The 27,787-nt window shown below is 46.2% G+C and overlaps 1 protein-coding gene across 1 annotated transcript; it reads right to left on the bottom strand.

Annotated features, from left to right (window-relative positions):
- Positions 1 to 2,098: 2,098 nt before the first annotated feature.
- Positions 2,099 to 25,897, bottom strand: LOC149343718 (uncharacterized). Its single transcript, XM_089546035.1, has 5 exons — positions 25,588 to 25,897; positions 25,068 to 25,190; positions 20,927 to 21,155; positions 16,080 to 16,163; positions 2,099 to 4,103 (listed from the first exon to the last, which is right to left on the bottom strand). The coding sequence occupies exons 1-5, from the start codon at positions 25,734 to 25,736 to the stop codon at positions 3,939 to 3,941; spliced, it is 750 nt and encodes a 249-aa protein (XP_089402161.1). The 5' UTR covers positions 25,737 to 25,897; the 3' UTR covers positions 2,099 to 3,938.
- Between the last annotated feature and the right edge of the window lie 1,890 nt (positions 25,898 to 27,787).

Raw genomic sequence — 27,787 nt, 5'->3', positions numbered from 1 at the left:
ATAGTATGCGATAAGTATAGCTGCGATGTAGCTGCAGAATCGAAATCCGACGTTACAAAATCTTCGTCCGAGTCACTGCTGCTCGGAGAATCTTGAAAATCAGCTGGAAAGGCTGAAGAATCACGTGCTTCGGGACTCTTCCGAGCGCTCGAAGCGCCCGACCTCGACGCGACGCCATCCTAACCGCGTATTATGTCGCAATACGCCTATGCTCCAAGGGCACTTCAAAAATGCACGACCGGTGGGGAAATTACGAACGAGGCCGAAAATGGAACTGACCGTCTGAACAACAAACCAGATGCGCCCGCACAAGCGGACAGGAAAAAGAAAGCCAAACTATCAGGCCAACGTTCCGGGATCGGTTTGCGCAGTTACAGCGTCTGAACCAAAATCCGACAATGCAACATCGTCACCAGAGACTCTACTACTCGTAGCATAGATAATAATTGCAGTCAACGCAGTAGAATTGCGCGCAGCAAGGTTTTTCCTAGCGCGCGCCGTCTGCGCGCCCGACGCCATGCACGGAGCGTCCGCGCCGTACCCTCCGCTTCAAGGGCGTTTCAAAAATTCGCGCGTCGTGGGAAAATTGCTCTCTACGCAGAAACCGAAACTGTAGTCTCTGGAGAACAACTTAGATGGCGCCACATCACCGTAACGGCTGTAATGATGAGCTTCGGTTCGCACAAACAGACCGGAACGAGGAATCTGAACGCACAGGCGAGCGTTCTGGGCTCTCGTTGCCCAGTTTGAGCTTTGAAACAATACCAGACGATACAGCATCGTCGTCAGGGTCCGTGCTAATCGATACATCAAAAATATGTGGTGCAAACGCAGCGGAATTGAGTGGAACGGGGTTTTTTCGAGCGAGCGCCATTCCCGATGATGACGGCTTGTTCGGAGCGCCCGACGCCGCACCCCCAACTTCAAGCGTGTCTCAAAAATTGCCGCTTTTTGGCAAAAATATAAACTAAACAGGAAGTTAAAGTTCAGTGTGTGAACAACAAACCGAATGACTCAGCAAGTCCGTAGCGGCCGCGGTCGCGCTTCGAATTTTTCGATCACCGGTGATCGAAGCACAGTGGCGTGGTAACGAAAGAGTTAAGCCTCAGCCATTTTTTTCTTCCAAGCGTGCGCGTTGTTTTCACGAAGTCAGTGATGCTAGCTGCATTTCAAAATTCGACCAGAATGGCAGGGTCATTTCGTGCCCATAAAAAGCTTTTCCAAAAGAATAAATAGAGATGGACATCACGAAGTTCAACAACATGCCAAGGAAGTGGTGCCTGGTGCTATCATTTTTTTCTCAGATGCAGTGGATTGTTTTATTAAAGGACACTGCAGCAGTTTTCGTTGCAGAAACAGTTTCGGAGGGAAAAATAATTACACATAAATGTGTTCAACAGAAGAATAATGCTCAAATTCCACAAGCATAGAAGTGTGTGGAGTACACAATTTCCAGTTTCCTGATGTTTTGAACCATTCAAGTTTTTTTTCAAATTAGACGATTCAAACATAAACACACAAATTTTCACATTTTTTGCTCGGTAACAGACTGTAATAAGCGTTGGAAAGGGATAAGAAGACCTGGCATAAGCAATGCCGATTAAGATATTCATTTTGGCATGCTTTGGTGTAGTAGTTGGTCATTTTCAACAGGATTGTGCAACGTACCTCATTTGACGCAGAATGGTGCAGTTTGCGCAAGCACTCGCTAGTCAGCACCACGTGTCCTCTGCACCACTTCTCATCCTGTGTGCAGATGTTTATTGCTTTATTGGGGTTCAACGTCCCAAAGCGACTCAGGTTATGAGGGACGCCGTAGTGAAGGGCTCCGGAAATTTCGACCACCTGGGGTTCTTTAACGTGCACTGACATCGCACAGTACACGGGCCTCTAGAATTTCGCCTTCATCGAAATTCGGCCGCCGCGGCTGGGATCGAACCAGCGTCTTTCGGGTCAGCAGCCAAGCGCCGTAACCACTGAGCCACCGCGGCAGGGCTGTGTACAGATGTGTTTTCCAAGTCAAGACAATATTCTTCATCCACTTGAACTGTCACTCAATCTTGCCCGAAGCACTGGCCGCAAACACAAATCTCAAACATGAGGTGCAAAGGCATTTTATTACTGCTGTAGTTGACAGCATGCAAAAATGGAAAACATAAGCTGATGAAACAGAATGTGAAAGATCTCGCTAAATAATTTGTCAAGCTATCCAGGACACCATGAATACATCTAAAGCCACCACTGTTCTACTAAACATGCCTCGTTAAGTTGTGACTAAGACAGCCAGCCAAGCAGGCAGAAGGCACAGTGAGATACACTTTGCCTACTGTGCGTTTAGGCCTCCCACTGCACTTGACGAAGTCGAGCGCAGACCAAGAGCAAACGCTGGTTCATTCACAGTGTCCTGGACAGATTCACAACAGTACATACTTACCAAGAGCACTGGGCTGCAGTGATGGAGCACAGCACGTTAGTTTTCACTGGGAGCTCAGAGTCGTGCGTGAAAAGGCGACTGATGAGACGCAACAGCACAAGACAATCTTTAAGTGGGTGTGCACACCAGAATCTATCTTCTCTAACGCAGAGCCATTTCCCTCATGCACATATACACCAAGTTTCACTTCACAGCCGTGGCCCAACAAGGATAAATGGCCATAACTGACTGCACTTAGCCCTTGGGTGCGCTGACAGGAAATGGAAACACAAGCAGATTGCATGTGGATCTCAATACAGCGAGTCTTGCTAGATATGTGCACTCTGACAAAGCAAGGTAACCCACCCACCCCCCAGTGAAGGAAAACTTTAAAAAGTTCATTCAAACATTCTATGTACAGGCAGGCAATATTTACAAAAACAGACCACACATAGTACACATTGCTTCTTAGAAGCTTCACTTGCTACATGTAGGCTTCAAGGTTCCAACTGTGCAAAAGAAAAAGCAATTTGTATGCTAGCAATTTCCATATTGGCAAAGAAATGCCTGCTGCCACAGAGAGACAATAATTTGCTCTCAGATTCCTGAGCACTGCTGCTTAAAACAACTATAGAGCAAGCATCACATGGCAAGACAATAATGTATACTGCTGACTGGAGCTATGCTTCACGATAAGCAACAGCCTGTTCCATGTTCATTCACTTGGCACTGCCCGTGGCAAGATGGAAATCGCAGGAAAGTATTGTTGGCACAAGTAAACCCATAAAATAAAAACTGACGTGCACAAAAAAAATAACTGAGGCAAACACAGAAAAAGGTTTACCACAAATACTTCCTGGCAGTAACCACAGCACAAGTGATGCATTATCAGCTGCCTGCTCAAATTTTGTATATAACTGGAGCTAGTTTCTAGAAAGAATGAGCAGTACCATGATTACTGGTCTACTTCAGGGTAAGACAGACCGAGAGACGCTGCGACCAGCCGTTTGAAGAAGCCTCAGTCGGATAGGTGCAACAAGATAATGCTGCTAGTTCGACATAACCGGGAGCACTGGGCCAGAGCCTGCCAGAGGCACTGCACATATCAAGTCAATAAAGCCCATGAAGGAAACTGTTCGCTCTACACAGGCTGATGGCATGTGGAACGCAGTCAATGTCATGCTGTCATGACACTGCTGTCAAGGGCGAAACTGCACCAGGCAGTATGTCACGATACAGATTCCATACAGCACAGCATCAACCGTCGTTACTGCGCACTATTTGGCTATCCGAGCTTAGCGGATGAATGCGCACACGACACAGCGTCCACTACGCAACAAGGCAAGATGCAGAAGGCAGACGAAACTCATTCAGTTCAGAGCAGGATGTTCAGACACAGGCCTCAATGTGTTGTAGAATGAGGAAAGTTCATTACAGGGGAGGGCCACCACACAGAACCAGGCAAGCTGTAGCACGCGCACGCACACACTGGAGAGTGGGAAGGCTGCGCTACGTCCACTCCTCCTCAGACGGTGGGCTTGAGCGAGAAGGACAGCTTTGGGCGCACGCGCCCCTTGTTCAGGATCACCTGCTGGTCCAGGCGCATCCTCTTTTCTTGCTCCTGCTCCAGCTGCCTTCGGGCCTCATCGATCAGCCGGCGCTCTTCAACCATAGCCAACCGCTCTTCTGCCTGCATGCATGCGCAAAAAAAAATGAAGGATGATTTAGAATGGTTAGGCCAAATGCAAATCAGGTGCGCTAGCATTCCGGTTTTCACTTAGGTTTCAGTTCGAGGCTCAGTTTTCAAGGTCAAGCAGGTTTCAGACCAAGATCGGTGAAACTGGACTTAAGCTCCACGTCATACCCTGCGATAGTGTTAACAGGTTAATGCCCATACATGCGTAGTCACTGCTGGTAATAGATTGCTGGTAATCCTCATACCACTCCGAGCAGAGTGGCGTAGCAGTTAAAACGACGCGCCCCTGCCCTGCAATGGCAGCCGTTGCCCCCCCGTAGGGCTTGTGAGACCCAAGTTGCCCTTCCCGACCAACCCATGTCGCCAACCCGCACTGCCAGACAAACAGTGGCAAAATCAGTGAGTGGAGGACTTAGTGGCAGCGCATTAAAACAAGGCACCCCACGGTACTGTAAAAAGCGAACAAAACCAACTGAACAATGAGTGCAAGTTTCCCAGGCTACTTGGCTACTCAGTATTTCTCGGCCTTAAGGCCAATGTCTCGCTCACGATGATCTTGGCTTGCCTCTGGTGGGCACAGAAAAAAGAGATGACCAAATTCCCGAGACAGCTGTGTTCTGCTGTTTTGATGATATTCAACTGCTGTACGCAATAGGACTTACTGCGAGTAGCAGGCTGATCGGGTACTTTCAACAATGGTGGAGTAAATGCACTCATCCCTAGGCTCATCAAAAAAAAATATAATGGCCCAACCAAAAACACTGAGGCTGAATTTCATAGACTGAGGCTCAGTACTGCAAAAAGTTACCACCTTTCTTTTACTCTTTTCCTGAAGCCATTTGCTGCCTTGCCATTTAACTGTTTTACACATTTCTGAGTTGGCTTCTTTCACTCCCACCTTCCTCCCTTCCCATACAGCACAGTTCAGGTGTGGACCGACATACCCGAGACAGATACTGCGCAATTTCCTTTCCTCAAAAACCAATTTACCAATTTAGACCCCCCAGAAGTAGGAGTTGAGCACTTCCTCACCTATGGGGCAGAAACGTGGAGGCTAACAAAGAGGGTTCAGCTTAAGTTAAGGACAACGCAGCGAGCTGTGGAAAGAAAAATGATAGGTGTAACGTTAAGAGATCGGAAGAGGGCGGAGTGGGTGAGGGAACAAACGCGGGTTAATGACATCTTAGTTGAAATCAAGAGGAAGAAATGGGCTTGGGCAGGGCATGTGATGCGAAGGCACGATAACCGGTGGTCCTTAAGGGGAATGGAGGGGTTTCCAAGAGAAGGCAAATGTAGCAGGGGGCGGCAGAAAGTTAGGTGGGCGGATGAGATTAAGAAGTTTGCGGGGATACAGTGGCGGCAACTGGCGAAGGGCATGGTTAAGTGGAGAGACATGGGAGAGGCCTTTGCCCTGCAGTGGGTGTAGTCAGGCTGATGATGATGATGATGAAGTAGGAGTAGTTGGGGGTTAGTGGTGCTGCAGCAAACAATGTCATAGTGCCCTAAACACAAGAGAAAGGTATCCTAGAGAGCAGAAGGGAATCGAATGCCTAACCTGAAGCAATACCACCTGCAAATGATCGCTTAGAAGTCGCTGATAATGCCACCCACCGACTCCTCACTTAAGCTTCTTAGTATTTAAGGTCCCGTTACATGACATTTCAAGAGGTCATTCTAGCGCTGCAGATCCTTTCCAAATTATACAAGACCACATGTCTTTGTTGCTGCGAAATGGAAGACCTAATGACTGCCCCTTCAACCCTCTCTGCTCCATGTTGCATGCTGCTCACAGTTGTTACCTGCATATGGCAATAGCAGCACCACCAAATCTTTTTTATGTTACAGATAGTTGTTTGCCATAAAGAGCAATTGACTATGCTCTATCTTGATGGAAAGAGTCTCAGTCTCGGGATATGGGGAAAATTTAGAGCAGCGGTGAACGTGTTTGCTGCCTCTACCCCTTCATTTAGGCGCTCCTGCCCGATGCTCAAGAAGCTACAGGTTTGACCTCGTATTGGAGAAAAACGATAGGTGTAACGTTAAAGAGACCGGAAGCGGGCTGAGTGGGTGAGGGAACAAACGCAAGTTAATGACATCCTAGTGGAAATCAAGTGGAACAAATGGGCTTGGGCAGGGCATGTAATGCAAAGACGGCCACGCCGTGATGGCTCAATGGTTATGGCGCTTGGCTGCTGACTCGAAAGACGCGGGTTCGATCCCAGCCGCGATGGTCCAATTTCGATGGAGGCGAAATTCTAGAGGCCCATGTACGGTGCGATGCCAGTGCACGTTAAAGAACCCCAGGTGGTCAAAATCTCCGAAGTCCTTTACTACGGCGTCCCTCATAGCCTGAGGCGCTTTGGGACGTTAAAACCCCATAAACCATAGTGCAAAGGCAAGATAACTGCTGGCCCTTAAGGGTAACGTAGTGGATTCCAAGAGAAGACAAGCGTAGCAGGGGGGTGGCAGAAAGTTAGGTGGGTGGATGAGATTAAGAAGTTTGTGAGATACTTTGGCCGAAGCTGGCAAAGGACAGGGTTAATTAAAGAGACAAGGGAGAGGCCTTTGCTCTGCAGCAAGCACAGTCAGGCTGATGAAGATGAACATCGTCAGAAACAATGTGACATGTTCATCCGTATTCATTTTCGGCTCCTTCTAGATATTTGCATAAAAAGTTTTATGAATGATTGGGGATAACATTACTATATTCAAAAACGCCAGACTTAGGGCAATATTTCTTGCACTTCCCTAGGTCAAATAACAATGAAAGTAGGTACGCTCCTTTAGCACCTAGATACTTATCTGTTCTGCATATCTGAAGAAGAGGTGCTTTGTTTTCGAGAAAAAATATTTGAGAAAGCCTCATCTGAAACGTGCGTCTCTTTTATGAAAGAAGCAAAGTGCAAGTGAAGGAAAGCATTAGAGGGGTCATGGCGAGAAAATGTGGTGTGGCCCAGACGCACAGAAAGGAGGAAAGCACAAGATTGACGGAGGGAAAAAGAGCAGCTGTTATGTAATCTTGTGCAGGACAGAACCAACGCGTGGAGGCTGAGGCAGGAAACGAGTGGCGCGCGCGGAGCTTGCACTAGTGTTGCGCCCAAACATGTGCCGTGATGTGCTGTGCCGCGCAGGGAAGCGCACTTGCTGTTCCGCATTGTCAGTGAGGGGATTTCAAAATCGCACTATAACCAGTATTTCCATTCGCGTGACCGAATTACAAGCAGTATGACTTTACATTGAGTTCCATGAAAGGTAGACCGGTGGCCTACAAATACAAACGGTTATGTCGTAAGTGGTCTCAACTCTATTAACATTTTCACAAAGCGAAATTCACTGTTGGCCTACTGAATAATGTGTGCATAATATATAAAATAACCGAGAAAATTAAAAATTTGAAATATTTAGGCAGTTTGACCTCTCGTGGAATCACCCAACTGTATGCTAATCAATATGTGTGTAATTAGGGAGAACCAGAGGCTGCTAACGCATCACGGCCTTAAAGGTGCACCGAAGAGGAATCTGAACTCATCTTTTTCCCTCGGGAACTCGATCTACACGGTCCCAGCATTCTCAGAAACTTCCAATTTATTGCCCTGTGCGGCCGATTTCCCTAATTAAATCGAATTAACATCCGGCTCCCGCCTTTTTGTTTTTTTTTTAATTCCCCGCATACAGTGGGAGGAGTCGACCAACGCATGGAGTGTTCAGGCAGTTGCGTGGCGACTTTGCTTTCGCTTTTGTTTTGTTTCTTTTAGGTTTCCGCGAATAAATAGGTCCAGTCACAGACTACATAGCTGCAAATTAGGCCCATGGAAATGAAAATACGCGTGGACTCCTTGCTTTCGTCAATCACTATGTATCACTCCACCGATGGCAGAGCGGCAAGCCGCCAAGGGACTGGGTGAAAGGTTGGTCGACTCCTCATCATTTGCGGGGAATTAAAAAAAAAAAAAGGCGGGAGCCTGACGTTAATCAGATTTAAATCACGGAAATCGGCCGCACAGGACAACCAGCGGTAAATATACGAGTTCAGATTCCTCTTCAGTACACCTTTAAGGCGGACCTTAAATGTCACCCTAGCTTTTTTTAACACTTTGCTTCCAACGGGTCTTCTGGTCACAATATATGCATTTAATTACTTTTTTTGTTTCAGACGATTTAATTGGCAGCTGAAGGGGATATCAAGGCTAATATAGCAGGTTTGTGGGCTAATAACAGAAAACAAAAAGGCCACATGGCTGCTAACGATGTGTGTCTGGCAGCTGCTGACAGCAAAAAGAAAAGCCTTTTCCACAGTCACATCAGTAGTACAGTGCACAAACTATAATCACTACTTAGAAGAAATTAAATTTTTATGCTGATCATCATGTGTGGGATTTAACGTCCCAAAGTGATTCAGGGCTACGAGGAATGCCATAGTGGAGGGCTCGAGATTATTCTCTACCCCCTAGGGTTCTTTAACATCTGTTGACATCACAGAGCACACAAACGTTTCCGCATTTTGCCTCCAAAGAAAAGTGGCCAAGCTGCGAAATTTGAGTTCAGCTGAATGTCACATGCCTTTATGAATTCATGCTGCCGGTACAGTTGGTTATGACAGCCATTCTGAAGACGACAGGAAGGAATAGCAAGCCTTGTGTGAGGTGCTAAACGAGGTGTCAACCAACAAGGGCATGCACAGTGAGACCTTGATACAATGAACCTCACAATAATGACTTTTTCAGATTTACAAATTTGCGAAAATTCCTGCCAGAATGGCTATATCTTCAATACGAAAATATTCTACTACAAATTTCAAGATACTGAACATTCGAGAATAATATGCGTAATTTTGATTGCTCCGCCGTAGAAATGCACCATTTTATTAGAAACTTCATCAAAATTAACAGCACCGAAACTCAGAGTACATAAAAATGCTCTCACCGCCATGCATCTTCAATCGTAGCTATCATCGTCATCCGTGTAACGTTTGGTGCGGGACTGACTTCAGGACGTCAAACATGCCAAACACTAGACTTAAGCCATTTTTCATTCAGTAGTTTTCATGGGTGGTGGTGCAGACAAGACCTCGCTCAGTGCCTCATTTTTGTCAGAGCTTCTCGAATAAGTCAGTTCTGCATGGTGTTACGTTGAAGTGCTTCACTATGAGTTCTGCTGGCATCCGCACGGAACGCACGTGGCATCAGTTTTCACTAAAGGAGAAAGTGAAAATTCTTCCGAGCAATGTATGCCGGCAAAAAGCAAGTCAATGTTTGCTAGGAGTGCGGCATTGCACCGTCAACAGTCGTGCTCATTTTGAAGGACTAAGGAAAGATAAATAAGCTTCACCGGCAGTCCCAGCTCAATCCTGCAAGAAGGCGACTGCAACTTGGCCATCATGAAAATGTGGAAGAAGTTGTCCTTGCATGGTTCAAGGAGGCTAGGCTTTAGAACATTCAAGTGTCTGGCCCGGTGCTCCAGAAGAAAGCACGTTTATTCATCGCTGCCTTCAATATCACCGGATTTGAAGCGAGTGCCGGCTGGCTTTTTCGTTTTTGACAAAGACCTGGAATTGCCTGGCAAGTGATTTCTGGTGATGAAGCAGCTGCAAACAACGAGGGCGCAGTCTCCTTGGCACAACGAATGCTTTCGAGAGAGAGCGGAACCTTACTCAGAAGAAAATACACTTAGCTCAGACGAAATGGCCTACTTTTACCAGCTTCTGCCCGACAAATAATGAATTTCAAAGGCAAAAAATAACAAGGGCGGGAAGAAATCCCATGTCTGGGTATCCACTTCGTTTTCTTGTAATGCACTGGGCAAAAAAAACTGACGGCCCTAGTCATACGGAAGTACGCCAGTCCTCATTGCCCAAAGAACGCCATGTTCTTGCCAACAACAAGGGCGAACAAGCACGCTTGGATAACGGCAGAGTTGTGCCTTCCGATTGGCTCATCAAGGTCGACAACCTAATGAGGAGGGATGGCAAGATACTCCTGATCATGGACAATTGCTCCGCACACACTGTCAACATGAGCCTCACAAACGTCTGCCCGGAGTTCTTACCCCCCCACAACACAGCACTGCTCGTAGCCCTGGATAAAGGAATTATTAAAAGACTGCTCAACAACATCAGCAAGCGACTGCTTAACAACATCTGACTCCAGCTTCTGACTGCTGTTAATGTATGCCAAGCCGCAGAAATGATCACTGGAGCATGGTGGAATGTGAAGGCGTCGACTATCCAAAACTGCTGGCAGAAAGCAGGGCCTGTCAAATTGGCGAATGCAGAAGACTGTGAGGACAGGAATGTGGTGCCTCGCTTGAAAGTGATGATATGCTAGATGACAGCAGCGGCTTTTGGAACAAGACCACCAATAAGTTCTCCGTACTAGACCCATCGGCAAATTTTCAAGACTACGCTGAGTGCGACGGCGAACATTTAACATCAGCTGAGCTCACCGCAGAAGACATCGTCCCCACAGTGCATGAAAAAATTGCCGACGATCACGTTACTCCCTAATGCGAAATTTGAGCGCAGCTCATCAGCTGTTTCCGCTTTTCGATAGACTGAGGCAAAGAATTCGAGCAAGATATGTATCTACAATTAAACACAACTTATTCTTCACACATATTCCTTCTTCAAGAAACACTCCACTAACGTTTCTTGATAGTCATGAAGGAAGATTTTTGGTCGGAGAAATGGATGGATATATGCTTGACTTGCTGCACCAATGCCTGGTTCTACATTGCACAGTGAAGACATAGCACCGACTGAGTGATGCTGCTGACGCTGCTAGTGAGTCAAGTGAACGTAGCTCTGCGTTTTGGCTTGTGATGCACGCACCGTAATCCGCTGATGCCAATCCGGCGCTTCAGCAACTGGAGAACACTGTGTGCGGTCGCCGCCAAGGAGGAAAGAGAACGAGGGGGGGGGGTACATGGATTGGCGAGCGGCAGCGGCTATGCGTTTCAGCTTGGGCGTGCGGGAGAAATAAGAGCCAGGAGCGAGCGCAGCTACAGCAGCGCGCTGCCCCGGCTGCAGAGATGGTTACAACGGACAACGGCGACGACGCGAAACGCAGGAACGGCCGCCAAAGAGCTGCGCTCTAAAAGATTATAGTGATGAGGATGACCTGGACAAAGACTATGACGACAGAATCATCGCATATGGAGCACATGACTTCCACGCAGTTTTCTCCTGCAGAAATCTTTAATGTGGTAAGACCGGCCTACTCCAGCAAATGTTGCCAAGCAAGATGCTCAACCTCCAAGGGAGCACATGTCACGGTCGGAAGATGAGCAAAGTGCACGTGACGGTTTTGCTTGCAGCAAATATGGATGGATCCTGCAAGCTAAAGCCATTCATGATTCAGAAAACCATGTCACGAAGGTGTTTCGAGAACTGCAAGCAGCTTCCAGTATGCTGCGGCTTTAACAGGAAAACGTGGATGATGCATTAACTTTTTGCTGAATGGCTTCAGGCACGGGACGCTGAGCTGGGCAAGTCAGGGCGCCGAGTTTGCCTTCTCGTCGACAACTGCACGGCCCATCATACCACTTACGAGCTGAAGCATACAGAACTGAAATTTCTCCCGTCTAACACAACAGCGAGGTTACAACCACTGGACCAGAGCATTATTAAGGCATTAAAGGTTGTCTACAGGAAAGAGACTTTTTCAGCGGCTCCTAACTAACCTTCGAATGGAAATCGATCTGAAGGTTGTATTGCTGGGGGCCATTCAGATGATCACTGCATGTGCCTGGAACGATGTGAAACAGGACACAGTGGTCAACTGTTTCCGCAAGGCAGCTCTTGCAGTGGCCATAGTCCAGAACCCTCAGAAAAATAAGGATGTTTACACGAGGCATTCCGTGACATGTCCCATTTACTAGGTGCCATCCTGCCCAAATCGACAGTTTACGATTTTGTCAATGCTGACAAGTCGTCCTATAGCTGACGAGGAAATTGCGGCGGGAATCGCTAGTACCCACAACGAAGGCGATTCTAGCGAAGATGAAGATCACTGTGGTTGGGATGAAACACACCCTTGCACAACCGCTGAGCTGGCATCACCGTTCAGCCTGAATCGACGTTGTTGTGGCGAAATGAGGGCATCGGCCTCTCGCACCTGGATAGTCTCGAAAATATAGAAACTAGCGTTTTCAACTTTATTGCCCAGAGCAAGAAGCAAGCAAAGATTAGTGATTTTTTGTTTTTCTGTAAACTAAAGTGCACCTTCACATTGTGTCTATGGACTCCTTTTGTTGAATGCTCAGATCAGCAATCTGTTACTTGTCATGATCGCGTGCAGCATCTCACGCCGATTTCTGTATATTGAATTATCAATGCATCGAACTGTTTTTTGATCCCCTTCGAATTCGATATATCCGGGATCGACTCTATTCTTTATCTCGCTTGTGCCAACAGCACCACCGAAAATATAGCGGAGTGAACAATTTGTACCCAGGTGGTCGGCACTGATTTGCGCCTCACATGCCCCTCATCAGCAGTATCGTCGATTGTAGCCTTCCAGTAGCCATCCTGTGCTCGCGTCAATTGTCACGGAAAGAATCTCATGCTGCTGATGGACTTTGAACTGCAAAAATCGCAGCCTTCTATCAACAAGCAAGAGCAACAAGCCATGCTAAGCACATGGAGCACGGCGAAGCACATGGGCACAGGTTCTTTCAAGTCGTCGTCACAATTTGCACCAGAGATGACCTGATTTTCCGTGACATTGGCAACGATGTCTTTGTCCGCAAGCTCTCCCGCAGTTTCAATGTCGTCGTCCGTGGGGACAATGTAGCCTATGGGTGCCCCATCACAAATGGAACCAGGATATTCGGACGACTGGTTTCATAAATCATGAAGACCCGCTACGGCTTCGTCAAGCTGACCCAACAAAGAATTTACACAGTCTTCTCTCGGAAAGAAGAGACCAGAATGTCGGAAGCAGTTCAGTACAGTTTCGTTTTTGACACCATTCCATGATCCCCACTCAGCATAGGCACGGCGCCTAAGAGGTAGATTTTTAGGTCCCTTCCAGTCCACAGGTTCTGCAAGAGCAGTTCAATCCGACGTTTCCTACAACTAACCAACAAGGTTCTACCGTTTTGCGGCTGCCATCCCACACTCACAGAGACAATGAAAACTATGTGAAATTGCCGATGGCAGCACAACGCACATAATCTCTATTACAACCGCCCTGACCTGCGAACCTACCTTCTAGAACCACCTGTACGAACGTCCCGTCGGCTCTTCAATTCCCTGAGCGTGCAGCGTATTACTGGTTCCACAAATGCATTCAATAAATCATTCTTACCCTTGGCTATTGATGAATGGAATTCACTTCCCGAAACTATTGTCCATGAGCGTGACTACTCAAAATTCAGGCAGTTAACATCCGCTCATTTTTCTAAATAAACTGATGAGCAGCAATAGGATTTCATTTTTCTTTTGCTTTACTTTTCTCTAATACACTGCATTTTTTTTTTTGTTCAGTACCCGATTGCTTTTCCTTTTTGTGTGTGAATATACTGTTTTGTTGTTTGTTAAAAGTATGTGGACCATGACTGCCTGTGTAATTTTCGTCCGTTTGTTTTCCCTATATTTCAAAATGCACGGATCATAGAAATGCACGTACATCACCATGCCTTGTTGTGTTTTTTTTTTGTCTGTATAATATGACCATGGCCATACTTTCTTGTCCCCCCCCCCCCCCCTTATGTAATGCCCAAACCAGGGCCCTTAAGGAATAATAAATGATGATGATGATGATGATGACATGTGAAATGCGTGACAACACAGACACGTGCTAAAAATACACATTCTGGTGGCCTGCGTCAAGGAAAATCCCCGTCACCAATGGTCAACCAACACGTGCTGTGTGGCACCATAGCACCCGCAAGTACAGTCGGGGACAAAAGTCTCCGGACCACGAGTTCTTCTAAAGAAACCCATAGCTCTGCTATTAGTCGGCGGCTGGAGACCACACTTGTGGAGGTAAGAGTTAATTTTTTGTTCTTTCATCTCCACAAGTGCGGTCTCCAGCCGCTGTCTGATAGTAGAGCTATAAGCTTCGTTTGTGGAACACGTGGTCCGGAGACTTTTGTCCCTGACTGTACATGCGGGAAAGCTAACCTCCAGAGATGTGCTGAGGGAAAGCCAGCTTCTTGAGCTGATCGCAGCTGTCCAAAGTTCAAAGGGACCTGAGGGGAAGCTAACCGCCGGAGATGTTCTCAAGGAAAGCCAGCTTCTAGTCACCAGGTGTTGACTGAAGTCCGATCTATCGGATGTGACGGCTAATTTTTGTACAACATAGCCATACATTTTCCTCTACATTCATATTGTAGCTTTACGGTGCTCAGAAATTGTTCGCTATAAAATATAATTCTATCTAACAGAGTTCAATATACAGTGGAACCTCGATTATACGACGTTCAGGGGACCGCGCGAAACCATCGTATAATCCGGGTGTCGTATAATCGAAAATCAAGCGTGATATTTTTTAACGTCTGAACTTCATCGTCATCTTTCTTTTTTTTTTTTTGCGGAACACAAATGCAGCACATTTTTGCCGGCAGAGGGCTAGTCTTCAACAAACAAGATAAAATGGCCGTTGAGGCTGCCGTGAGCAGCGGGGCAGCGGCTCGCGCGGTTTTCTTGATAGGTGGAAAGAGTAAGGCGCACCGGTTATCGACTGGCTAAAGTGTGCCTACCGTATTTACTCGATTCTAAGCACCCCCTTTTTTCCACGATCGCGATGCCCAAAGTGAGAGGGGGTGCTTAGATTCGAAAAAAACCTTGTATTATACATGGGTTTTTATGGTAATACCGTAAAAACCCGCGTATAATACAAGGTTTTCTTGCCATAATTAGCGTCCTAAATTTCAGCCTCGGAACTATTTGCGGATCCGAACAAAAATTTTCGAAATTGCTCGAAGTTTTGGTTTCGTTATTGCGGCGTGGCTACGCTTTGCTATTGGAGCGTGGCTACGGCTTGGCTTCGTTACTCTCGACAAACGACATCACGACGTCGTTCCTTTGTTGATCCGTTCGGTGCGACGGGGGGTCGCAATGTGCCTGTTGACAACGCACGTGCTCGCATGTAAAGCACACTTCTTGAAGTGGATATTGTTTTGGGGACCACGATGTCAGGGTCTCGAAAACAGTACTCGGCTGCTTTCGAGCGAAGAGTGATTTTAGCTGCGGAGAACATCGGCAACAGTGCGGCCGGGAGGCAGTTTGGTGTCATCGAAGAAGCATTCGTGGATGGCGACAACAGAAAGAAGCCCTTTTCGCGTGCAGCGGAACGCAACGAAGCTTTCGCGGCCCCTTGATGTTTGTGTAAACAAACCATTCAAGGACGCAGTCAAGCGGTGCTATGCAGAGTGCATGCGCTCAGGTGAGCCTGCAATGACGCCAACCGGGCGGCTGAAGCGAGCTAGCTTAAGAAGTGTGGCATCTCGAACGTCCTCGATGGCACGGAAGATGAGTACATTTGCGATGATTTGTCAGCCAAAGAAATGTCCGAAGAAAGCGCTGCTGAAGAAGAAAGTGATCGAAGTGAAGTGCGGGATGCGATTTGAATAAATGTCTTCTATGAGCTTGCGTTACTCGCATTATACGCGGGTAAAACTTTTTTTTTCCGATTTCGCGGCTCTAAAACTTCACCTCGTATTATATTCGGGTTCGTATTATACGCGGGTTTTTACGGCAAGCGCACCCCTAACTCTGCGCCAGATTTTTTTAAAAAGTGCGTTTATTACGCGAGCAAATATGGTAGTATTAGCAAAATATCTGCTACGCGCTTAGAACAAGTACCTACAACAGACCCTAGAACAAAGTAACATAATTGTGCTCAACCATGCAAGAGACCAAGAAAAATGAGCCATTAGGAAGGTCTCATGTGATGATGCAACAATAAGTGTTCATTGCACTGATAACTGTGAGGGTAATGAACCCGGCTGATAACAATGGCCACTTACCAAGATTCGCTGTGCTTCTTCCAACTGCTTGCTTTTTTCGGCCAGCGTTTGCTCAAGCTCTTGGAGTCGTTTTCTTTCCTCCTCCTACGGAAACCACAAGAAAAGCACTGTTCACAACAAGAATGGGACTGACAATATGCCATTGAGACAGGAAATGGCAACCCCACGTCAAAGCAAAGTGCACGCTTGAACATCCAGAACTTAAATAATGTAACAAAAAGTAAATTTACGCAACCTACATTACGACGTTAAGGGCAGCAGCATCAAAGGAAACCTTGTGCGGCAAGCATGCGAGTTACACGAGTAACTTCTTTCTCGATGTTATTCACACAACTATGCTCTCGCAGTGACAATCAGAACTCTCGAAATCAGATTATTCGAACTACAAGTGCCACCGAAATTTGCCTCCTTTTGACTACAATAAACTTCACAGAAAGCTCGGCGCCTGTTTACACTCTGGAATAAGTTTTCCCTAAATGTCGCGTGACAAAGACTTCTCAGTCTCTCAATTCTAAACATTACACATTTGTTCTAAGGCACCTTTTTCTCATCACTGCGATGAAAACAGGGCGTAGGCACGAGGAACACATGATTGCCACACAGGCGGACACTGCTACAAAGACTTCATTTTTAAGTTAACCACTAAAGCAATAATGACCTCCAATGCACGGAAACGAAACAGGAGGAAATGCAGCTGGCGATAAGACCCTCATGCACCATTACATTATACAGCACAGAACAGAGATCTTTTAAATCTATAAGAGCATAACCCAGAGACTCACCCAAGGTATACCTGAGGGAAAGCAGCCCAGGTATTTGCGCCTCTGCATTGAGCTCTCCCCGCAACACATCATCGCCGGGTGCCCTCTCACACTGTACGCTAGGATGCCCCACCGGCAATGAGGCAAACAAACAACCACAGCTTTTCTGCAGCATTTCTTTTTTTTTCTCTCTTACTTCCTGTTACTCTTTAACTGCGGAGGAAAAGGAGACCTTTCTAAGACCCCACCGTCCCTTTTTTTGCCCCACCAAAATCTTTCCTTTCGAGCCCACTGCAGCAAACTTGCCCAAGTGAAAGAGACGCATTCATTCTCTTGCCTGTGGTTGACAGCCAGCTTCCCTGCACGACAAATTGATTCCAGACACTCACGCTTGGTTTCCGGCGAGACCGCAGTGCCTAGAGAGAGAGAGCTTGGAAGAGGCACAGTTGGCGTGCAGGGGGGGAAACAAGTCTCGGGTTAAACAGGAGTGTTCCGTCGCTGCCTGTGAAGACCTCCCGCGGAACGCTGGCAATGTGCACACAGTCCGAGCACTCCCCTCGCTTTACTCTTTTCTTTAGCGCTCTAAAGGTGTGCCCAATCTACCCACAGTTATGAAGTCACAGTTATGAAATTTCCAGGCCACATGTAGTTTTGTGTGCTGATTCTGGATATGTCATTTAATTTCATGTAAAACAATTCCTTGAGCACTTGTGCAATTTGTATGAAGTATTTTGGAAAAAGTTTTGCAGATAATTTGCTGCAGGAAACTCGCTGAAATGCATGCCATTGGGTTCTCTTGACACCAAGGAATGCAATAAGGGTAAAATTATCATCCTGGCTATCATAGAACTTGAGTTATAGAGTTTTGAAGTTGTCGCTTCAGAAATGAGAAGAAAAGTGTGTATTCCTGTTTGTGAAGTGGCAGCTTCAGTACCCTGTAACTCAAGTTCTATGATAGCCAGGATGATAATTTTACCCTTATTGCATTCCTTGGTGTCAAGAGAGCCCAATGGCATGCATTTCAGCGAGTTTCCTGCAGCAAATTTTCTTATATGCTCTCTCCAAAAGACTTGCGTAAAAATTGCATAAGTGCTCAAGGAATTGTTTTACACAAAATTAAATGATATATCTAAAATCAGCACACAAAAATACATGTTGCCTGAAAATTTCATTACTATATCTAGATTAATAAAAATTTTTTTTCAAGACCAGGGTCCCCCCTTAAGCTAGCACGGCACTACCTGCCATCGAACAGTTTGATTCCCAAAATTGTTTCATTTTTAACGCTCTTACAGTCTCAACACAGTGCATGATAATGTCTGTCCAGTACTAGGACTGCAACTCACAGGACTGGTCTCCTCCCAGTGGAGAACTTCACAAGACAATTTCACATGCACTCCCGTAGAAACCTTCAAAGCCAATAGATTTGTCACATTCCCTAGAGTTTCCATCACACCCACTGCAGAGATAAATTATATGAAATGCAAGCTAAGCATAACATGACTGAAAACAATACAACATACTAAATTGCATTAGCCCACATTTCATGCAAACCTCTTTTGTTACAGCTTAGCCTCGACACTGCCCCACTTCCCCACAGCAATAATAAAACTGCAAACACGTCGCCTACAATGTTTTTCCTTGACTCCAACGAAATCTGCATATGTCTACACTGGAAGAAGATTCTTCAGTATCAAAACAAAGCACATCCATATCAAATGAAAACTTCAATGCAGTGTTTGCGATCACCGCATCCACAACTAGCTCTTATGTCTTACATTTGAAGTCATCAACGCCGCAAAACCCAACACGTCAAAACCCCTTTCTCCTGACTATCCACAGAACAGTGCTTTAATTATGAATATACTATCCCGGCAAGCATTACTGCAGCGCAAATCAATGACCTAGGCATGCAAAATTAAAGACCATAAGGACGATAAATTTTTTGCATTGATCTGTTGTCGAAAAAAATCCCTCACTACAAGATCAGCTCCTTTTTTTTTCTTACTGGCAAACTTTCGGAATGCTAGCATAAGTCCTTAGCACAGTTAGTGTAAAACTGCCTGCGTCAAACTTGTCTGCATGATTTCTGGCTGAAAAAAAATGTGCGAAATTGTATGCAGTGATTTCAAATAGAGATACCATACCAGTTTTAGCACATTAATTTGCCACATAAAAAAGATATAAATTAGGTGTTCATAATATAAAATCAAATCACAATGGCAATATAATAGCAACACAAAAGTACACATAAACAATGTTGGCACATTCCTGTGAATTAATCTAATGAATACAGCAGTTTGGTGAGCCAAAAAGGCAATATTGATAAAGCAGTTTCTTCAAAGTGAATGATACACAGAAAATCAGTGGAAGTCAGCCTAAAATGAAAGCCTCGCCAACTCTTTTCTACAAGCTTCTCTTTTACAGCCATGAACCTGAAGGCACAGTCAGCCACAAGCTAAGCCTAAAGAAGCCAGACAGTGGCATGAAGGACATGCACCCTGTAACTCCTATCCAAGAGGACAGCAACATTCTGACCCAAATTGACGAAGATGTCTGACCAACCAAGCTCACTTGAGTTGATGCGAAATCTGCAACAATTAATCTCCCTGCTCGAGTCTTCATGTCTTGTGTCATGACAAATGACATTCTGCAAAGAATCTGCTCAAACAAGCTAGTACATTAGCCGACCGATATTTCGGACTCCAATAATTCGGACTAGCACGATATTTCGGAGTTCGCTGAGGAACCGTTGCGTACCTCATAGAAGCGTGTACATTTTCACGATCAATATTTCGGACTTTGCAGAGTCTAAAGTTTGAATTTTCGGACTAAAATAGAAGCCAACAATATTGTGGCGATCGTTTTTCAACCGAAAGTTTGTTATTTCGGCCTAATATAACGCGAGCGGGCATCGCTGTCCTTACCAACCAGTGTGCCGCCACCGTGAAAGGCGCCATCTTGGATTTAAACGGAATCGGTTCGGCAGGCGCAATCGGACTGGCTTGGATAGGCTTGGCTATTTGTTCTCCATCGCTGCCATTCGAGATAATGAGATGCTCTCCATTGCCAGCGAGATGGCCTTCAAAGGGCACGCAATCGCATTGAAAACGGTACAGCGGGACAGCTGCAGCGTCCACCATGGCTTGGACGACGCACTCGGCGGTGCGGGGCAGCAAACGCGGTAGACGGAGGGGATGGGGGGACTGCATTCGGAGGTGCTCGCTTCCGCTCGCGTCTTCCCGTGGGTTACCTCTCGGTCTTCGCGAACATCATTGCCCCATGCCAACTGACTGTTCTTGCTTCGGGCGACGAATGCATTCATTCGCGGTATGACCGCGGCCGCGTCGCACTACCTGCTATCATGATGTGATAGGGTGTGGACATGAAGAAAGCACGGGTATGACTCGGAGTCTAATATGATCGCTAGTAGACGGAACATGGGGAATGACGATTTCAACGATTTTGAAAGCCAGTTATTCGCAGAAAAGTTTATTTTTTTAAGTTCATGCATTTTTCGGACTGTTCGATTATTCGGACCATTTTCCGGCTCCCGCCGGGTCCGAAAAATTGGTCGGCGACTGTACAAGTGTGGGCCAAACACAAACTAAGTTAGCATGTTACTATAAGAAATTGATATGAAACTTATATGCTGTAATCTATGTGCCGAAGTGGCTACACCGGCCTCTCTACAAATAAGCAGCATGCTTAATCAAACTCAAACACCCCATCTTTCCCAGCTAAACAGAGAAATGAGCCTGCTCAGCCAATAAGTGAAACATCAAAAGCATTAGGCCTGTCACTTGAGCAGCTGGCCATGTCTTACTGTAAAGCCACGTTAATGATAACAGCCTCTCTCGTGTTCAAAATGCCGCAGGAATGACAGGCCGCAGCAGCAGCAACCGGAGTGCCAGCAGCAACATGCCGCAAAGCACCACTTTATGTCACAGTTTGCTGCGGAGCAACGCTACAGTTGATCAGCCACCATCTATAGGTCGCTGAAGGTGAAGACGACAACAGAAGCAGCAGAGTCACAGAGGTGCAGCACACGTGCGAAACAGCGGGAAGGGGGGGCCGGTGGCCTACCTCCCGCAACTGCTGGTCGGCGACCATCTCAGCTCGGCGCTGTTCCATCTCTTGCAACAGCTGCTTCTCCATGTTGTGTCGGGCCTCCTCGACGCGGCGCCGCACCTCCGTTTCCATTGCCTCGCGCCGCCGCTCCATTTCTTCAGCCACCCGGGCGGCCACCGCCTCTTCGATGCGGCGGTGCATCTCTTCTTCCGACCTCTTGGAATGGTCTGCATCACGCTGCCGCCTACGTATGCATGCACAAAAAGAATTGTCATCATAATCATCAGCAGCAGCTCAGACGCGCCTACTGCAGGACAAAGGCCTTTCCCACTGGGGTCCCAATTACTCCTGTTCAGCACCAGCTGCGGCCCCTGCAAACTTCCTAATCTAATCTGCCCACCTGACTCTATGCAGTCTCCTAGATCATTTGCCTCCTTATGGAATCCACTCTGTAAGCGAGAACTCGCCCCAACAGTGTTAGGCTTCCAACTTTTCTTGGTCCCAGGATTATCACTAACCTCAATTCGTGCCCTAACTCACTCGGCTCTCATCCGGTCTCTTAAAATCACCCCTTGTTTTCCCTTCCACAGCTCACTGCACTGTCTTCAACTTAAAAAAAAAAAATACTTCCAGACTACGCATGTGTGGATGTAGGCATAAAATGCTTGCCAATAGATATCCTCGTGATACCAAATGGTACGTGAAGAAAACTTGATAGCACTACACCAGATGTCAATACTATAAGCCTGCTAGAGGTCCATTTGCATGTCTCCTGGGCTCAACAGTGTAAGTACTGATTACCAATTCTACCCCAGTACTTTAGGAACACTTCCACAACAGCTCTGGCATGTCCGAGGCTAGGCCAGTTTCAAATTCTGCTGCAGATACTGCTTTGGGTTCATCATTCGCAGCTTGATGTATGCACAATGACCATTTACACTTCACGTTTAATGCAATTATCAAAAGGTGCACAAGGAAATGCTTTGGGCACATAAAGCACTCAGTGGTCCACTAATTCCAACAAGACAAAGCAGCACAATAGTTGGATGCTTAATTATTGCAAAAAAAAAAAACGGCCTTCAAGCAACAAATCCACCTTAACCATCGTTTGTGACCAAACGGTAAGAGTCTGCCACTCTGATGTAACTTGGTAAGCGATTTCAAGAACTAGTTAAGAATTTCTATTCCAAAGCTTGTACAGAAGTACTGGATGATGCTTCAGTAGTTTAGTAGGCCAAACTCCTTATCCAACTGCACTAGTGTGCCACACTGAATACACTTCCATTTGTAGCGCAATTCTGCAATAGACTCAGAACGGCATGCATTGTTGATTCGTGCAAGAACGCACAATCAATGCCACAGCTACAAACCTGAAAAAGGAGGTTAACTGAAATGGTTAGCTAAGTTGACTTGTGTGTCTTTTTGGATCTAATGTATTGCATCTGCTTTCAGTGCTCAGCTATTTCTCTTTCTTTCTACTACATCATTGAAAGCTCGTATTTAGTACCTGACTGCGATCATGCAAGCACTGTCTGGTCCTGCTTAACAAGGGGTACTTTGGGCCCATGAGGACAGATTAAAATTGACCTATATAGGTAGGATACCAAGGCCTAATGACTGAGAGACCAATTTCACTTAAAACGGAGCGCTTTTATAAACTAGACAACATCAAAAAACAAGCCGCCGCGGTGGCTCAGTGGCTATGGTGCTCGGCTGCTGTCCCGAAGGACGCGGGTTCGATCCCGGCCGCGGCGGTTGAATTTCTTTGGAGGAGAAATTCTAGAGGCCCGTGTACTGTGCGATGTCAGTGCACGTTAAAGAACCCCAGGTGGTCGAAATTTCCGGAGCCCTCCACTACGGCGTCCCTCGTAGCCTTAGTCGCTTTGGGACGTTAAACCCTACAAACTAAACCAAACCAAACCAAACCATACCAAAAAACAAACTAAAAGCGCCGCCATCACCACCCGATTTCACAAGTAAACTGCATGTGTTGACAACGACTTCTGGGCACGGATATCGGAAGTTACGCTACACAGCCATTTATTCCAAAACGATGACAACTAGTCCTTTTTGGGAAAAATGTAACAATTTTAGATCGAGTGGCGAGATGATTTTTAAATTCAAGTTTTTCAGCCATAAATGTGTCTCTTGCAGCTGGACAAACATCAACACCCTCATAAAGAGCACTAAAATTAATTTTTACGGAGAGCAATCACTTGAAGGAATTCGCAGCACGCCTTTGAAGGGAAGAGAGGCTCAGTACCAACAGCCCCACCTTCTTTATTTGCTGGCCGCTTCAACATTTACAGTGCTCAAGCATTTGGTCTGTACATTTGTACCTCTACTGGCCAAGTTGCACTCGTGCACACAGAGTTGGATACATGCCTTTCGCACTTGCGAACAGCAAAATGCTGAAAATACTTAGGTCAAAGCCTAAAATTACTGCTGAAATGGCATTCGAGGCTCCAAATGGCATTCAGTCTCAACAGAGGTCCAATGGAGCTCTACAATTTCAAAAGGCAGTTGAAAGCTTCTACATTCTATCCCCATATTTCAACATTACTGCCGCCAAGTTACACCTGAGCAACTTCTACTGATCCTTTGAAACATATAGGTTATCTTTGAAAAGAATATTAACAAGTGTTGATAACAACAGTTGTTAGAAAAATAATTTGGCATCTTTTTCTTGCGAGAGACTAAAGTTATTTCTAAAGTTATTTAAATGTTCAGCTATGTATGTATTCTTTTTTCCACTGTCTCACAACATTGGTTTCCTATCCCATGTGGATGCCTTGTTATTTGTTATGTGCATGCTGTTCTATGATAATAAATGACAATCATAAGAGCACCACCAACGAAAGCTTTCTGTTTCCTTTCAAGGATTGGTGCTATTAAGCAGATGGGCTCGGAAACTAAAAAGAGGCAAAAGCTGCAGCCAACAAGCTAGAAGATGACCACCGGAGCCACCAAGTTGTCCAGCTGCATTGGCCACAAATAAATAAAAAACTGGTGCTCATAATGTGTTCAAATTTGTTGATGTGGAGCACACATTTCCTCATAAATTTTCGTTTTCCACATGAAGGCATAAAGAAGCTTCACAAGATGGTAAACACAAACTCATACTTTGAAGATATTTAAATGTCTCAAATGTCTTCAACTAACTGCCACTGAAAAACCTTGTGCAGCAGCACAAGAATAGCAATTACGCCAAATGACATTTGGTTTGATGACATTTGAAATGCGCGTGTAGCCCAGGCATAAGCAGTACAGTGAAAACCTTTACCATAAGCTGTTGACCCTTGACAATGTTTCTCTGCACACACCTTGAAGCTCTGGCAGCTAATCCGTGCATCAATGTTTTAAATGCATTTCTTTTCATTTCTCAACAGATTTGCCCCCCCCCCCCCCCCCCCCACCTGCTTCTTTATGTGCTCTGGTTCTGAGGCAACGACTTTAAACTTTGTGCATTTTCTCAGGCCTCGGACAGACAACCCTAAGGAAATATCACTATACGCATACAAATGATAGACCCTGTGCCAATCATGCCTGATAGTGCCAAATGTGCTTACATAGCACACAATTCGTGCCGCACTTCACTTCAATACCCCACTACAGAAAACTGTACTGTACCTAACTCGAATACACCACTACAGAATACTGTACTGTACTTACCTCAAATACACCACTACAGAATACTGTACTGTACTTAACTCAAATACACCACTACAGAATACTGTACTGTACTTAACTCAAATACACCACTACAGAATACTGTACTGTACTTAATTCGAATACACCACTACAGAATACTGTACTGTACTTAGAGAATACTGTACTGTACTTAATTCGAATACACCACTACAGAATACTGTACTGTACTTAACTCAAATACACCACTACAGAATACTGTACTGTGCTTGACTCCAATCAGGACGCGCATAGTAAGGCTCCGCACCAAAACCTGCCAAGGCAGTGACCGAGGTCACGGCGCAAGGCCTAACATCGCGATCACTTGCCATTTCACAGCGGGAAAGTGAATTCGAGATTCCTGAAGAAGCAGCTTGGTCCTGTCAAATTTGACCTTCAGTAAGACTATCTGCACGACTGTGGTGTGAATCAAGACGTGAACGTGCTCGTCGGGAGACATAACACTCACCTCTGGCGCTCGAAATCGGATCCTCTGTCGCCTTCCGACGACCTCTTCACTTTCCGCCTGGCGGAGTCCAAAAGGCCGTCGATGTCGTCGCTGCTGCTGCTCGACGCCGACGACGACCGCTTCCTTCGCCGCATGAACAGACGGAATACACGCAGTCAGAACAGTTGCGCCACTACAACGCGTCTGTAAAAAAATGAACTGTCGAGCTCTTACTCACAGAAAACCGTGCTGGCTTCATACGTCCGTATGGCATACGCAACCTCTGGGCGCTTACGTAGCTATTAGCAGTTGCACGTGTCAAACAAGAGAAAACTCACATTTCGACCGCGAACAATCGTTACAGCAAGCACAAAAATGTTACGACAGCGAACATGCTTAGGGACCCTCAAATGGAGAGTTACAGGAGTGATGCTCAACGAGGCACACATCTGAGTACAAATCCTCAAGAATGACCAACTAGAAACTCCAGCATTAGGTGGAGACCACGAAATGAAGTAAGAGGCATGAAAAAAGGGTCTACCTTGGTCTGCGGTCGTTGAATTTAGCCCCTGCCCTGCTGACGCTGTCGCGGCTCCGTCCCCTAGAGTGGGAGCGCTTCCGTGGGCGCTTGTTTTTATGCCTCACAAGCTTTGGGGACCGACTCCTGCTCCTGCTGCGAGATCTTCCCATCGTGAAAGGCACTGTGCTGTTTAACACACGGACTATTTCCGAGCAAAAGGCGAGCGCCAAAAAATATGCGACAAGCCTACGTTAAAGGCAACCGTCCTTACGTAAAAAGCAGTAAGAAGCAAAATGCTATCAAACGAAACGAAGGTTGCCCATCTTGCCCATGGTTGCCGAGACTGCAAGGTTGGCCAACCTTGGGTTGGCTAGGATTCACGGAAGCATTTGGATTAAAAAAAAATTTAACTTCAACTTTGTAGCTTTGTAGTGAATATTTTGTGATCACCAAAGTACACAAACTTTGATAATTATGTATTTCATATTGTGCTAAATTTGTATAACAACCGCCCTGTATCCTAAACGTTTGGCGCGAAGTTTAAATCGCAACCTTGCCTCTGGGCAATGACGGGCGCAGTAGTGGATAACTCCGCACTAATTTCAACCACCCGCGGCTTTAACGTGCGCTACATCGAATAGCACAAGGGCGTTTTCATTTCGTCCCTATCGAAATGAGACCACCGCTGCGTGGTTAAGCAGTAGAACGACATAATCGCAGCCACCGAGGCGGAGAAATTAATTTCACTTTCTTTGCAACCTTAGCTGAGCAAGGGACTTTCTCCGAGTAACGATGTCGACATAGTACGTTGCAATCGAAAACTGCCCTACACTGACCCTAAAAACTCGCTCACTTCGCCAGTAAACATGACCTAAAGCACAGCTCGCTTAGACAGCAAATGCGAAAAAGTAGTCACTTCGACAGCAAACTTAACAAAGAAAGGCCGGTAGTGATCAGTGATCACTTTGCAAGCTCAGCAAGCAGTCTGATGTTTACATGCCTGGTGCGCTGCTTTCGTCACGCATGCTTTACCTGCACCACCGGGCATGCTTTATGGCAGGTGTGAAGAGGACATCGGATGGCGGTTGCTGCCGCTATTCATACACCACAGACTCATGGTAGTGCACCTTCGCTGTTCCCGTTAATTTTCACAGCCATCGTGATAGTTTTCACTTTTTGTTGTTGTTGTTGTTTTACAGCGACAGCTATTAAAGGGGTCATGACACCATTTTTCAGACTCAAGCTGCTTATTGCATGTTGTTCGCTATCCACCTCGGAACAACCGGACAAAATATGAGCTCGTTTGGTGCAGCAAGAAACCTTTAATTTAATTTTTAAGTAGGTGTCCCCAACCTTGTTGAAGTCAGGCAACACTGGCACGCTCGCGGTTCATGACGACGGTTTCCTCCTTGATGACGACATAGACTGAAAGTAACTTGCTTGCTCGGGACTGAGCAACTGAAATACGGGTATGAACTGTGGGTGATGAGCGTACTGGACTCAGTTATTCTTTGTTCAAGCTTGGGGTGCAGCGGGGCGAAGGGGCGAAGTTGGAGGGGGACAAAGGCAACAGAGACCTGTGTCCTTCCCTTTTCCGTACAGCTTCTGACTTCACCACAATTAAAGCCCCTCCATAGCGTTACAATGCCTAGACACTGTATAGCGAAGAGCGTGAGTGTCATGGAGGGGCTCTAACCACTAGTGCCACGCCTTGGCTTGAGTAGGCGCTTACACTTCAGTTTTGTAGCAGACACTATACCAGTCTATGACGTCACTCAGGCTGCTTCAAAATGGCAGTATAGCTGCCAGAGGGAGGAACTTAAAGCCAATAACTTCAAATTAAAATTTCTAGCTCAGATGCGCACGTAGAGCCCTACTTCTATTTAAAGTATGCATAATAACGTCTTGGCTAGTACCTTCAACGTAAAAGCACGATTTGATGGTAGACCATCTCATGAACCCTTTAACACCGTTTTTCCCCACTTCTGTGGCGTCGTCGGCGTAACACGACAGGTGCAACGCGCCACGCTGATTGGTCAGGTCGTAGAGATGTGATCCGGTGTCATGGCAACGCACCATGCTGATTGGTCCGAACGCTATGGCGTTACTCGTGACGTCACGAGCTCTGCCGCCGGACACACGTCTCATATGGATGGATGAGCTAAAGTGCGTGGCTGTTCGTGGTCCAAGGTCGTATACGGTGCGCGCCAACGTGCGTGAC

This window comes from Amblyomma mixtum, chromosome 5, assembly GCF_055824585.1.
Source record: "Amblyomma mixtum isolate Tamu chromosome 5, ASM5582458v1, whole genome shotgun sequence".
Lineage (NCBI taxonomy): Eukaryota > Metazoa > Arthropoda > Arachnida > Ixodida > Ixodidae > Amblyomma > Amblyomma mixtum.
The sequence above is the reverse complement of the archived record's forward strand: the minus strand, read 5'-3'. Positions and strand labels throughout refer to the sequence as shown.